At 62.7% G+C, this 14,193-nt stretch overlaps 1 protein-coding gene across 1 annotated transcript; it reads right to left on the bottom strand.

Annotated features, from left to right (window-relative positions):
• Window positions 1–1,072: 1,072 nt before the first annotated feature.
• Window positions 1,073–14,174, bottom strand: PLCD3 (phospholipase C delta 3). The gene is made up of 16 exons (XM_030966416.1): window positions 13,911–14,174; window positions 11,290–11,451; window positions 9,435–9,663; window positions 8,624–8,753; window positions 7,557–7,782; window positions 6,662–6,863; window positions 5,943–6,087; window positions 5,631–5,783; window positions 5,404–5,556; window positions 5,216–5,251; window positions 4,297–4,456; window positions 3,468–3,584; window positions 3,237–3,385; window positions 2,265–2,400; window positions 1,660–1,809; window positions 1,073–1,579 (listed from the first exon to the last, which is right to left on the bottom strand). The coding sequence occupies exons 1-16, from the start codon at window positions 14,011–14,013 to the stop codon at window positions 1,491–1,493; spliced, it is 2,340 nt and encodes a 779-aa protein (XP_030822276.1). The 5' UTR covers window positions 14,014–14,174; the 3' UTR covers window positions 1,073–1,490.
• Window positions 14,175–14,193: the final 19 nt, after the last annotated feature.

The following is a 14,193-nucleotide window of genomic DNA, read 5'->3' as shown; positions in this document are numbered from 1 at the left end:
TCTTTCCTGTTCCCAAACTGCCATGAGTTACATTCGGCTGCTGAAGGTCACCACTGGGCTGCTGGACTGGGACTTTTCTCCGTGGGGACAGCTGAGGTTGATGCTGATGGTGGCTGCTGGTCAAAACCCTCCTGCCTGCCCCGAGGGTGCTTCAGGCTCTTTGCCCCAGGTCTGCTCCTGACTCTGTTTAACAGGGGGAGATTCCTTTCCAAGGGCTATTTGTGCAAGAGATGCCTTGTCCCACCTCCTGCCCAGCCACAGAGACTCCAACCCTTCCTGCTGGACAGCAGTGCCCGAAGATCCAGGGGGGTTCAGCTCCAGGCACACCCTGCTCTGCTCCTGGGGCTCCTTCCCCTCAGCCTCCCCACTGGGGATGCTCCACTGCCACAGCCTCTCTGCTCAGCTGCTTTTCTCTGGAAGCATGGAAATCTGCATTCTCCATTGGCATCATCCTCCCTGGTGCCTCCAGCACCAGCTCCCGGTGTCACCTCGTGCCGTGGGATCCTCTGAGAGAAAGGAAACGTTGTCATGGCAACCCTGCATCCCATCCAGGTGTGCCAGCACTGCCTCCTGCCATGTGCTGACCCCAGAGCTCCGAGATGCTCCTGCCTGCCCAGCCAAAGGTTTCCAAAGCTGCACACCAAGGCCAAGACCCCGTCTATGCACTGTCACACCTCCCTGTGCTGGCGTGTCCCTGTCACACCCTGTGGCACCACGGACCCTGTGCCCACCCCAGCCTGGACCTGTGGGGCCTCAGAGGGGACCAGGAGCCCATCACATCCCCCCTGGCAGTGCCATCACATCCCCCTGCTTGGGGTCCTGTGTCACCTATGCAAGTACCTCTGTGTCCCCCCCTGTGTCCCTGGCTGTGGGTGGGGGACCCTCCCCTTGTCCCCATGGCTGCTCCAATGAATCCCCCCAGCTCCCCAGGGCACTGCTGGTTTGGGGGTGGGCTCAGCCCTGATCCACCCACGATGGGCCCCGGAGGGTGACAGGAACACTGGGACAGGCTCTGTTAAAATAAAACCTTTATTCCACTGGCTTGATCCCAGGGCTGTAAATCTGTGCCTGTCACTGGTGCCAGAGCTTGGCAATGTGTCCCCACCCGGGCACAGTGGAGTGTGTGGTGGCAGGGTCCCCTCAGGGACTCCAGGGTGATGGTGGCACCATCCTTGCACCCCAAGTGAGGGGCTGGGCTGGCCCATCCTTGCACCCCAAGTGTGGCCAAGACTGGTGAGATTTGCTGGTTATTGTCACCCATGTCACCCCTGTGGGGCTGTGCTGGGCTGTCGCTGGCCCAATCCTGGTTGTCACAGCATCTCTGTCCCCTCAAGGACAGGAGTGGGACACCAGTGGGTGGCACTGGGTAGGGGAGCCCCCACCCTTTGGGTCCTCCACAGACAGCTGAGCAGTGTCCTGGGGCTGTCCCCACACAGCCACAGTGTCCCCATGGGCACCTCGGGGACACCAGGCTGCCCCTGTGTGCACCCTCACAGGCTCTTGGCTCGAACGTGCACGAAGAGCGTGGCTGGGGCCAGGGAGGCGCCGTCCTTGGAGAGCAGGTGGATGTGGCGGTACCCTGGGGACACACAGGGGGCTCAGCCCGTGCCAGGGGCTGTCCCCATGCCCGGGGGGCCGCGGGGTGGCACCTGCCCCCACCTTGGCGCATGCTGGGCAGGGGCAGCGTGAACTGCCCCACGAAGTCGTTGCACGAGGTGCTGTCGTAATCCTCCACCACGAACCGCACCAGGGCCAGCTCGGGCACCCGCACCTGGAACCGCAGCGTCTCCTCCCAGCGCGGGTTGAAACCTGAGGCACCGGCAGGGGGCTGGGTGGGGCCACCGGGGCCACCGGGGACCGGCAGGAGCCCCGGGCACTGCCCCTGCCCCGCTGAGCTGCAGTGCTGCACTGGGGGATGTGGGGATGGGGGTGGTGCTGGGGGAACGGGGTGTACTGGGGAATGGGGGTCATACTGGGGTGTACTGGGGAATGGGGGTCATACTGGGGCAGTACTGGGGGAATGGGGGTCATACTGGGGTGTACTGGGGAAAGGGGGTCATACTGGGGCAGTACTGGGGAAAGGGGGTCATACTGGGGCAGTGGGGGGGTGTACTGGAGGTCAGGTTCCATGGGGTATCTGCAGGGATCAGGGTGCTCCAAGAGACCCTGGCTTGTCCTTGGGCAGTAATGGGGCTGTGACTGGATGTCCCTGGGGGCTGGGGTGCCCAGGGGTGTCCCCAGGGTGCCCAGGTGGCAGCACTCACCGTTGTTGAGCTTGTGGTGGGTTTGTTGCTTGGCACAGTCGGCCGGGACGCCGTGGATCTCCACGCGCACGAAGGGATCCACGATGGAGCTGCCCTTGTCCCTGTTGAGCTTGGGCAGCTGCTGGGCTGTGATCACCTGGGCACAGGGACCAGGGCACAGGGGACATGTGGGTGTCCCCAGAAGGGACCTGGGTGGCACTTGGCTGGGGCTGGGGACACGGTGAAAGGAGGGAGGCAGCTGATGCCACCCAGTGGCTGGCAGCAGCTGGATTTGGGGACAGGGGTGGTATCACCCAAAGTGTCATGGGTGGCACAGTCAGGATGGGATGAGGAGGAGGGAGGTGGCTGGTGCCATCCAGGAGAAGGTGGCACATGGCTGGGGACAAGGTGCTGTCCCCAGAAGGGAGCAGATGGCACGCAGCCAGGAGTGAGGATGGGATGAAAAGGAGGGACATTGTTGGTACCACACAGGAGAAGGAATATGAGTGACATGTGGCTGGGTCCTCAGGATGAGGGATGTGGGTGGCATTTGGCTGGGATTGGGGACATGGTGCCTGATGCCATCTCAGAGAAGGGACGTAGCTGATACCAGCTGGATTTGGGGATAGGGTGGTGTCACCCAGAAGTGTCATGGGTGGCACAGTCAGGAGTGTGGATGGGGTAAGGAGGAGGGAGGTGGCTGGTGCCATCCAGGAGAAGGTGACACATGGCTGGGGACAAGGTGGTGTCCCCAGAAGGGAGCAGATGGCACGCAGCCAGGAGTGTGGATGGGATGAGGAGGAGGAAGGTGGCTGGTGCCATCCATGAGAAGGGTCATAGCTGATACCAGCTGGATTTGGGGACAGGGTTGGTGTCACCTGCGGGAAGATGCAGGTGGACCCAGCCAGGCACTGGAATGTCATGGGTGTGACCCCGCAGGGAGGTGGGTGGCACTCAGCTGGCCCTGGGGACAGTCTGGTGGGGTGTCCTCACCCTGATGTGCAGGGCCAGGCGCCGGGAGCCCTCCCCGCGGGGGCTGTGCAGGCAGGGGGGTTTCAGGACGTAGCCACAGCGCCCGTTGGGCAGGAAGCGCCCGGCGTTCAGGTCCATCTCATAGCCCGGTGTCTGGAAGTTCAGGGCCACTGTGGGGACAGCAGGACGGGCTGTCAGGGGTGGGTGACACCTCCAGGGGTGGGTGCCAGCTCAGGGGGACTGGGGTCTCACCCAGCTGGCAGCCAGCGTTCCACATCTCCTGGGGGTTGTAGTTGGCAGAGTTCATCTTGAGCCCCAGCGGGTACACGCGGCTGAGCTGGCGGGCGTTGTACCGGACCAGGGCTGGGCCTGGGGGGGACACGGCTCAGGGGGGCTGCTGGGGGCCCCTACAGAGGCTGAGGGGCCCAAGGACACCGACAGAGCCTGGCATGTGACCCTGAAACCAGACCCCAAACCTGACCCTGACCTTGGACACCTGACCCCAAACCTCTGAGCCTTGATCCTGATCTTGACCCCACACGTTGACTTTAGACCCCTGACCTTGGACCTTGACCACGGAACCCAGACCCTGACCCTGATCCCTGGACCTCAGACTCCAAACCAAGACCCTCAAGCCTATGCCCTGACCCAGATCCTAATCCTTGACTCCAGACACTGACCCTGGCCCCCAGACCCTGAACACCCAAAATCTGACTCAGATCTTAATCTCAGGCCCTGCCTGACCTCAGATTCTGACCCTGACCCCAAACCTTGACCTCAGTGCCTGGACTCTGACCCAGACCTTATTCCCGAGCCCCAGGCCCTGGACCCAGATGCCACATCCCAAATCCCAATCCCAGACCTTGATCCTGGTTGTGTGACCCCAGCCCTGGCCTCTGTCCCCAGGCAGGCCCTGTCAGCAGACCCCAGTCCCACCATCCAGGGCAGCCTGGGTGAGCCCAGTGTGACCCTGACCACTCATGGAGCCACCCTAGATACCGAGCCCATCCTTCCCAGCCCATCCTGCATCCCAGTGGCTCAGGAGTAGGGACCCACCCTGTCCCCATCTGGTGGCCCTCACCTGCCTCCTTGATGAGCTTCCGAGCCTTCCTCTCGCTGAAGGAGGACACGTGGCAGGGCTGGGGGTGGCGCAGGGCCTGGGCCAGCCCAGGGAAGGGGACAGCCTGGCAGTAGATCACCAGCGCCGACAGCTCTGGGGACACCTGCGACGCGTCCTTGGCCTGCAGGAGCCACCGTGGCAGCAGGGACAAGCTGGCCCTGGTGGCAACCTGCCAGTCTGAGGGTCTACAGACCCCCTGCCCTGCTAGTGCTGAGTGCTGAGACCCCCAGGGCTGTGGAGGCCCCAAGGTGGTGGAGAACCCCAGGCAATGGAGTGATGGACCTGGGGCTGATGGGGAAACCAAGCAGGTTGAGGACCTGAAGTCATGGAGAACCCAAGGGTTCTCCAGCCTGAGATGTTACAGACCCCAAGATGAGGGAGACCCCAAAGTGCTGGAGACCCTGAGGTGATGGGCACTCCAAGAGAGGATGGAATACTTGAGGTGACAGAGACCCCAAGGTGGTGCAGAACCTGAGACAATGGAACGATGGACCAGGGGCTGATGGGGAACCCAAGCAGGTTGAGAACCTGAAGCCATGGAACCCAAGGGGATGGACAGCCCAAGACGTTCCAGACCCCAAGATGAGGGAGACCCCAAAGTGCTGGAGACCCTGAGGTGATGGGCACCCCAAGAGAGGATGGAATACTTGAGGTGACAGAGGCCCCAAAGTGATGCCGACCCCAACAGGTCACCCTGGATGTGATGAAGGCCCAACACAATGGAGAACTTGAGGTGACAGAGAAATCAAAGGGTTGGAAACCCCAGAAACAGGATGAGGGAGGCACAGCTGGGGGGTCCCCAAGCTCTGTCCCCTCTGACAGCCACTCACCACCCCCTCAGCACCCACCCTGCCAGACCCCCAGCTCCAGCATCACCCACCTGCAGAGGTTTGATCTCCTGCAGCGACTGCAGCGACTGAAAGAGGAGAGAGCAGGGCTGCAGAGGGCATGGCAGAGCTGGCAGCGCTCAGCTGGGACAGCCCCAGCATGCCCTGGCACCACCAGGATGCTCTGATCCACCAGGACCACCAGGTCCCCCAAAACCACATCCCTGGGGAAGTCTCTCACCCGCCGGGGGCTTCTCTCCTGCACCTTCTCCTCCTCTTCTTCCTCCTCTTCCTCTTCCTCCTCCTCGGGGTCCAGAAGGGAGGTGACACCCCGTGGCTCCTGCCACAGCTCTGGCAGCTTCTTGCCCTTCACCAGGATCTTTCCCTTCAGCTGCTGCAGAGGGCAGGTGCGAGCTCAGGGCTCGGAGGGGACATGGGGACACCGTGGTGGCACGCGGGTGGCCTTACCTCTGGTGAGGGGAGGTCGTGGGGGTTCTGTCCCTGCAGGGGCTGTGTCAGCAGCCTGTCCCCAAGGATGGCCTTCATGTGCCGGGCCATGGTGGCCTGCTGCTCCAGCCCGCAGTGGTTCTCCAGGGACAGGATGACGGGGTAGGGTGATTTCTGGGCATGGGGAGGGGCAGCCCTCAGCGCCGGGCACCGGGCACCCCACACTCCACACCGGGCACCGGGCACTCCACACTCCATACTCAGCACTGGGCACGGGCACCCCGCAACCCACACTTCACACCGGGCACCCCCGGGGCTCCCACCCGTTCTCACCTCAAAGGCGGAGTCGCGGATGCTCTCGATGACGTCACGGAAGAGGATTTTGGAGGTGAGGGTGTGCCCGTGGTACACGACAGGTTCCCCGTCCGGGCCCTCCCAGCAGTCCAGCTCCACACAGCGGCACCCGGCCCGCAGCGCCCTGCCCGACACCGGCACCGGGTCAGGCCTGTCCCCCGGGGCCACGGGAGCTTCTGTGTGTCCCTGTGGCTGTGTGGCTGTGTGTCCTTGTGTCTGTGTGTCCCTGTGGCTGTGTGTCCCTGTGTCCATGTGTCCTTGTGGCTGTGTGTTGTGGCTGTGTGTCCCCGTGTCCATGTGTCCTTGTGGCTGTATGTCCCTGTGTCCGTGTGTCCCTGTGTCCGTGTGTCCCTGTGGCTGTGTTGTCCCTGTGTCCGTGTGTCCCTGTGTCCATGTGTCCCTGTGTCCATGTGTCCTTGTGTCCGTGTGTCCCTGTGGCTGTGTTGTCCCTGTGGCTGTGTGTCCTCCCACCCATCTGTCCCTGTGCCTCTATATCCACACATCCATGTGTCCATCTGTCCCTCCATATCCACACATCCACCTGTCCATCTGTCCCTGCACCCCTATACCCACACACTCACGTGTCCGTCTGTCCCTGCACCCCTATACCCACACACCCACGTGTCTGTCTGTCCCTGCACCTCTATACCCACACACCCACGTGTCCGTCTGTCCGTCTGGCCCCAGGGGACACTCACCTGACGTAGGCCTCGGTGCTGCTGCTGCCCCCGACCTGGTTGCGGGTCAGGTAGGTGTTGTGGGATGAGGAGATGAAGTAGTGGCTCAGGGGCTGGCTCATGTCCTGGTGCACCTTGGTGTGCTCCTGGTTGAGGATGTCCCCAGCAGGTGACAGCAGGTACATCATGAACCCATCCAGCATCATCAGGTCCTGCTGCTTGGCTGTGGGACACGGTGGCAGGTGTCACTTGGAGGTGCCATGTTCATCCCTGACCTGGCACTGTGGCACCCAGGGGACGTGTAAATGTGTCCCATCTCCATCCTGATGTCACCCATCCTGCTGGTGCCACATTCACTCTGGATGTGGCATGGTGACACCCGTGAGCTGTGGAGGTTCCCTGTCCCCACCATGATGCCCTCTGTCCTCCCAGTGCCATGTCACCCCAGATGTGGCACTGTGGCACTCAGGGGAGGTCCCCTTTGTGTCCCATCTCCCATCTGATGTCCTCCATCCTCCTAGTGCCACATCTACCTTAAGGGTACTATTGTGACATGGAGCTCCTTCATGCCCACTAGTGCTGTGTTCACCCTGGACCTGCCATGGTGGGACCTGAGGAGGACAGAAGTCCCTCAGCGGTGTCACATTCATAGCAGAGCTGGCATCACACCACCCATGAGATGTGGAAGTCCACCACCTGCCCAAACCACCATCCCCAGGGGACATGCCCTGTCCCCATGGTGTCACATCCAGCAGGTGCCAGCCAGGCAATGTGTTGGATAGCAGACACTGGGAATGGGCACCAGGACAATAAGAGAAGCCTTGGAGAACCCCATACCCATTTGGGGTGGTGATGTCCCCAGTCAGAGCCCCATCCCTACATCCACGAGTGCCCACCCCACGATCCCCCACCTCACCCTTGTCGTTGAGCTCGTGGGTGCGGATGATGGCGCGGGCCTGGCGCAGGCTGCTCTCCTCTCCCTGGTCCCTCAGGAAATCCTGCAGCTCCTCAGCCGACAGCACCCGGTCCTCGCCCGAGTAGCGCCCGAAGAGCTCCTCGAGCTCGGGGCGCCGCAGCAGCCGCCGGCAGAACTCCTCCAGCTCCCGGCCCTCCAGCCGCTCGTTGCCCGAGTGGTCGCACTCCTGGTGGCACAGCCCAGCCTCAGGGACTGTCCCCTGCCTGTGGGGATGGGCTACAGCCACCCCCTGCCTTGTTCTGCCTGTCCCTGGAGCGGGCAGGGTGAGTGGGGTGAGTCCTGTCCCCTCTGATCCCCCTGCCAGAGCCCCCTGAGCCCCACTCTGGGATGGAGCAGAGCAGAGCTCCGTGCCTCAGTTTCTGTCCTTGTACCTCTATATCCACACATCCACGTGTCCATCTGTCCCTGCACCCCTATATCCACACATCCACGTGTCCATCTGTCCCTGCACCTTTATGCTCACACATCCACGTGTCCATCTGTCCTTGTACCTCTATATCCACACATCCATGTGTCCATCTGTCCTTGTTCCTCTATATCCACACACTCATGTGTCCATCTGTCCCTGCACCTCTATATCCACATATATGTGTCCGTCTGTCCTTGTTCCTCTATATCCACACATCCACGTGTCCATCTGTCCCTGCACCCCTATATCCATGCATCCACATGTCCATCTGTCCCTGCACCCCTATATCCACATACCCACGTGTCCATCTGTCCCTGCACCTCTATATCCATACATCCACGTGTCCATCTGTCCTTGTTCCCCTATACCCACACACCCACGTGTCCATCTGTGGGAGATGCCCAGAGGAGCAGCTCTCCATGGAGTAGAAATGTCCCACCTCGGGGACACACGGAACAGCAGCTGGGACAGCTCAGCCCACGTCACCCCTCTCCACCACGTGCCCCTGGTGGGACCCAACCCTTGGTGGCTTTGGTGTGTCAGCTCTCTGTGCTGGGCAAGGCAGAGAAGGAGCCACTGGGTGGTGCAGCTCAGGTACCTTGAAGAGCTTGGAGGCGTAGACATCATCCATGTCGATGTTGAGCATCCTCAGCATGCTCTTCACCTCCCGGAAGGACATCTTGTTGTCCTTGTTCCTGTCTGCTCGCTGCAGGACCCCATGGATCCAACTGCACTGGGCTAAGGAAACCTCCGGGTGTCACCCACAGCCGTGCCCACCTGTTGCAGTGTGATGTAAAACCCTGTTTCAGTTATCCTGGTTCCTTCCCCAGGTGTGCCAACAACCTCTCCCTTCCCCTCCCTTGCCCCCTGCTGAGTGCTGTCAGTCAATCTTGGCATTCCAGCAAGGGCATCGTGTGATTGGTGAAGTTCAAAAGATGCCTCTCAGCCCTGGGGACATTGGGCTATTCAGGTGTCATTTGTCCCTTGAGACTTCCCCCCCTTACCTGGTTGGTGGGATCCCTACCCCTTCCCTGCCCCTCTCCCTGGGGTTAAAAGACACAGCAATGACGGGGTTTCTTGGTTCTGTTGGAGCTGTTGCTGCATTCAGAGGCCTGTGGGCCAGGAATAAAGCTCTGGATACAAGCCCTCTGTCAGAACCGACTCCTTTTCCATCACCATCACCTAAAGCCTTTCCTCCAGAGGTAAACCTGAGCTCCTGCAAGCCTGGACTTGTCCCAAGTGCCAGCTGCAGCATCCAGCCAGCCAAAGGTGTCTCTGAGGTGAAACCACCACAGCTGCCGCCCTTGGTCAAGCAGCAAGGGCCAGACGAGCCCAGGCACATTCCATCTGGCTATATTGGGATTATATTCCAATACCCACCCTGTCCCCAAGCCCCCCTCGAAGGATACTGGTCGAGCTTCTCCATCTGGCTCATGGCCTGCAGCCTCCCCATCAGCTTGCCGAGCCCCTGCACCCAGTGCCGGGCGTCCTCCTCGCCTCGGGCGGCCAGGTCCAGGTTCTTGCGGCGGCCCTTGAAGGCCAGGCTGAAGCAGTGGCGCTCGGGGAAGGCGGCGCCGTGCTTGCGCAGCCCCTCGGAGCGGCGACCCTTGCGTACGGCCTCGACCAGCGCCACCGAGACTGCGGGGACAGGGGGGGGCCGTGGGCGGGTCACCCACCCGCCAGCATCCCTGCAGGACACCCCCCGGGACAGACAGACACCCCCCGGGACGGACAGACATCCCCCGGGATGGACAGACACCCCCCGGGACGGACAGACACCCCCTGGGATGGACAGACACCCCCGGGACAGACAGACACCCCCGGGACGGACAGACATCCCGGCTGCTGATGGACAGACACCCCCGGGACGGACAGACACCCCCAGGATGGACAGACACCCCGGGGAGATAAACACCCCCTGGGATGGACAGACACCCCCCGGGATGGACAGACACCCCCGGGACAGACAGACACCCCCGGGATGGACAGACACCCCCCGGGATGGACAGACACCCCCGGGACGGACAGACACCCCCCGGGATGGACAGACACCCCCGGGACGGACAGACACCCCCGGGACGGACAGCACCGCGCGGATGGACAGACACCCCGGGGACAGACATCCCCCGGGATGGACAGACACCCCGGGATGGACAGACACCCCCCGGGACAGACAGACACCCCCGGGACGGACAGACACCCCCGGGACGGGGCTGGGCCCCGCTCGGTGCCGCTGCCGGGCTTATCCCGCTAATCCCAGGCGCGACAGGAGCCGCTGTCCCCGCGGGGATGGGGACGGGGACGCTGCCAGGGAGGGGACGGAGCCGCCGCGCTCGGGCACCCATCCCGGATGGGGGTGGGAAGGGACGGGTGACACCAGGGAGGGGGACAGAGTCTGGCCGGGATGGAGATGGGGAAGGGTGGGGGCTCTCCCAGCTCCATGTACTGGGAGGCACTGGGAGGGCTTGGAAGGCTCTGGGAGCCACTGAGTGAAGGGTGCTGCAGGTCAGGTATTGGGTGGGGGTCCTCGTTCTGGGCTGGATTCAGCTCAGGTGAGGCTCTGGAGCCCAGGACTGGGGTGCAGGGTTGGGGTCTGGGTCCTCAGCTGGGGTCTGAGGGAGGGGGGATGTCAGAGTTCAGGGTCCAGGTCACAGGTGGGGACCAAGATCTGGGGCACAGGGGGCACCTGGGGCACAGGTGGGGTCTGGATTGTGGAGTTCCATGTGCTAGGACTGGGAATCCTCTGGCTCTCACTGGGGGATTTGGGTCCTGGGCTGGGATCTGGGTCCTGGAACTCAGGGGGGGTCTGGGTTCTGAGTGGGGGATCCAGGGCTTGGGTGGGGGTCTGGGAACTGGGCTGTGCTCAGGATCCAGGTGGGGTTCTGGATGCTGGGAATGGATCTGGGTCCTGGTGGGGGCTCAGGTCAGGGTCTGGATTCCAGGTGGGGGTCCTGGGTTGGCATCTGGATCTCACATGGTGTCTGGATTCCGTGTGGGAGTCCAGACCCAAGGCTGTGGACGAGGTCCTGGATTGGGATCGGGGTCCCAGGTGAGGTCTGGGTAAGGGTCAGGTCCTTGGTGGGTGTAGGGGTGGGTCTGGGGCAGTGCCCAGCTCCTGTTCCCTGCAGCTGGTGGCAGCCCCGGCTGTGTCTGGTGTCCCCGAGCCCCGGGGGACAGGGGCAGCACTCACAGCTCCGGGGTGGGACAGGGACAGGGGCAGCACTCACAGCTCCGGGGTGGGACAGGGACAGGGGCAGCACTCACAGCTCCGGGGGGCGCGGGCGTGCCGGAACCGTCCCTCGAAGCACACGGTGACCCCGTCCTCCTGCAGGCGGAACAGCCGCGCCCTGGAGCCCCCCCGGGCCTTCACCTTCCACAGCAGGGAGCCCTGGAGCATCCGCTGCACATCCTCATCCTCCGTCAGCCCTGCGGGGACAGCCCTGGGCTACTGGGGCAAGGGGGGCATGGGGGCACGGGGGGATCTGGGGGCTCTGGGGACATGGGGGGCACTGGAGGCAATGGGGGCACGGGGGGCACTGGGGGGATCGGGGGTACTGGGGGCACTGGGGGCAGGGGCTGGGGGGGGATTGGTGCACATCTGGGTGCACATCTGTATCCTGTGGGATGGTGTGGGACAAATGGGACAGGAGGGATGGGATGGGATGGGATGGGATGGGATGGGATGGGATGGGATGGGATGGGATGGGATGGGGGGTGGGATGGGATGGTGGGATGGATGGGATGGGATGGGTGGGTGGGGTGGGATGGGATCCATGGGATGGGATGGGATCCATGGGATCCATGGGATGGGATCGATGGGATGGGATGGGATGGGATGGGATGGGATGGGATGGGATGGGATGGGATGGGATGGGATGGGATGGGATGGGATGGGATGGGATGGGGTGGGGTGGGATGGGGTGGGATGGGATCCATGGGATGGGATGGGATGGGATGGGATGGGATGGGATGGGATGGGATGGGATGGGATGGGACAGGACAGGGTGAGATGGACAGGAGAGGCTGATGGGGTGGGACATGAATGACACAATGTGACAATGCAGATGGGACAAGATGGGACAAATAGGACTGGACAGGAGAGAGTGGGGCAGACTGGACAGGATGGGACAGGGTGGGCAGGGACAAGATGAGGCAGATGGCATGGGACAGAGCAGATGGGATGGGGTGAAACAAACAGGTTGGGATGGGAATGGGAATGGGAATGGGAATGGGAATGGGAATGGGAATGGGAATGGGAATGGGAAGGGACAGGCAGGAGAGGACAGACAGAACATGTCACTGGCCTGGGCCCCTTTGGAGCCCAGTGAGTTCAGGGGGGACAGGGCACAGCAGTGACACAGCCCAGCTGCCAAATCCCAGCAAAGCGGCCCAGATCCTGCATGCAGAGTGCCAGGACGGTGCCAGCAGCAGAGCTCAGGCTGGGAACAATGACAGGGTGGCCTCGGGGGACTGGCAGGCCCACGCCTCAGCCAGGATTTTTCCATCTGTTCACAGAATGGTGATTTCCTCCCTTTATTGTCTCGGCAGCCAAGATCTCCAGTGGCCACATCCTGCTCTGGATGGAGATTGCACTCCTGGGCGGGAAAAGGGTGGTTTGGGGGCTCTGGGGACATCCTGAGCCACCGTGGCCTCGGGGATGCAGCCACAGCTGCCAGCACCCCCTGCACGGTCACATCCTGCCCAAGGTGCAGGACAGAGGGCAGCTGTGGGGACATGGGGACACAAACATGGGGCTGCAGGGATCTAGGGACACATGGAATGTCAGATCCGTGGGCACAGGGATCTAGGGACACATGGATACAGGGATGGACATGTGGATACAAGGATGGACATGTGGATACAGGGATGGACACATGGGCACAGGGATGGACACATGGACACAGGTCCATGGGCACATGGAATGTCAGGTCCATGGGCACAGGTTTATGGGTGCACAGACACCAGGACACATGGATGATGGATACAGAGATGCAGGGATGTGTGGATCCGTGGATCTGGTGATGGAAGGACAGACAGACACACGGACATTCAGGAGGGTGGGTGCATGCACAGGTGCATGGATGCAGGGACACAGGCACACGTGGGTGCATGGACAAAGCTGCTCAGTCACAGAGTCACAGCGGACACAGGGATGCACTGAAGGATGCAGGGATGGATGCACTGCTGCAGGACACACGGACGTGTGGGCACGTGGGTGCACGAGCATTGGGATGGACAGACAGACACACAGACCTGCATGGACATAGGGGTGGGTGCTCCCAGACACAGCCCAGGGGAGGCATGGACACACAGGTGCTGAGAGACAGGGACAGACGGACACGTGGGTGTGTGGGTATAGAGGAACAAGGACAGACGGACACGTGGGTGTGTGGGTATAGAGGTGCAGGAACAGATGGACAGGTGGATGTGTGGATACAGGTGCAGGGACAGATGGATACAAGGACACACAGCCACAGGGACACACAGCCACACGGAGCTGCAGCAGCTCCAGCCACACAGCCCCGTGTCCAGGGCTGGGGCACAGAGCCGGACCTGCCCCTGCCCTGCTGAGCCCCCTGTGCCCCCTGCGCCAGGGCAGCGCCCCTGGGGAGGGGGAAACTGAGGCACGGTGTTGGGGACAACAAATGCCCTGAGACAGGGGGCTCCTGTCACCTGAGATGTGGCCAAACCCCGACCCCACTGTCCCCCAAAGGCCGGGACCAGGCACAGATATTTTGGGGTGGCCTTGGGGACCCCTCACCTCCAGGGGGACCCTTCTGTCCCTGGGGACCTGTTCCCATCACAGGGTCCCCCCGCTTCGGGACCCTCCCGGAGCCCCCTGGCCCAGCCCTGCCGCGGTTCCTGCCCGGTTCCCCCGCACTCACCCATTTTCTTCAGGGCTCTCCCGGGCCGGCGGGAGCCGCCGGCGCCTTCGGACGGGGCTCGGAGCTGCTCGGGGGCCGGACGCGCCCTCCTGCCGCAGATCATGGCCAGGGACCCCCGGGAGCCCCGGGACCGCCGCTGCTCCCGGTGTTTCGGGAGTGTTTCGGGACTCCGGTGCCCCCGGTGTCCCGGCCGTTGTGTCGCTCCCGGTGTCCCCGGCCGGTGTAACCGGGCTGGGCGGTGGCGGAGGTCGGGGCTGGGGCTGGGCGGCGGGGCCGTGACCGG

This window comes from Camarhynchus parvulus, chromosome 27, assembly GCF_901933205.1.
Source record: "Camarhynchus parvulus chromosome 27, STF_HiC, whole genome shotgun sequence".
NCBI lineage: Eukaryota > Metazoa > Chordata > Aves > Passeriformes > Thraupidae > Camarhynchus > Camarhynchus parvulus.
This window is presented reverse-complemented; position numbering and strand designations above follow the sequence as displayed.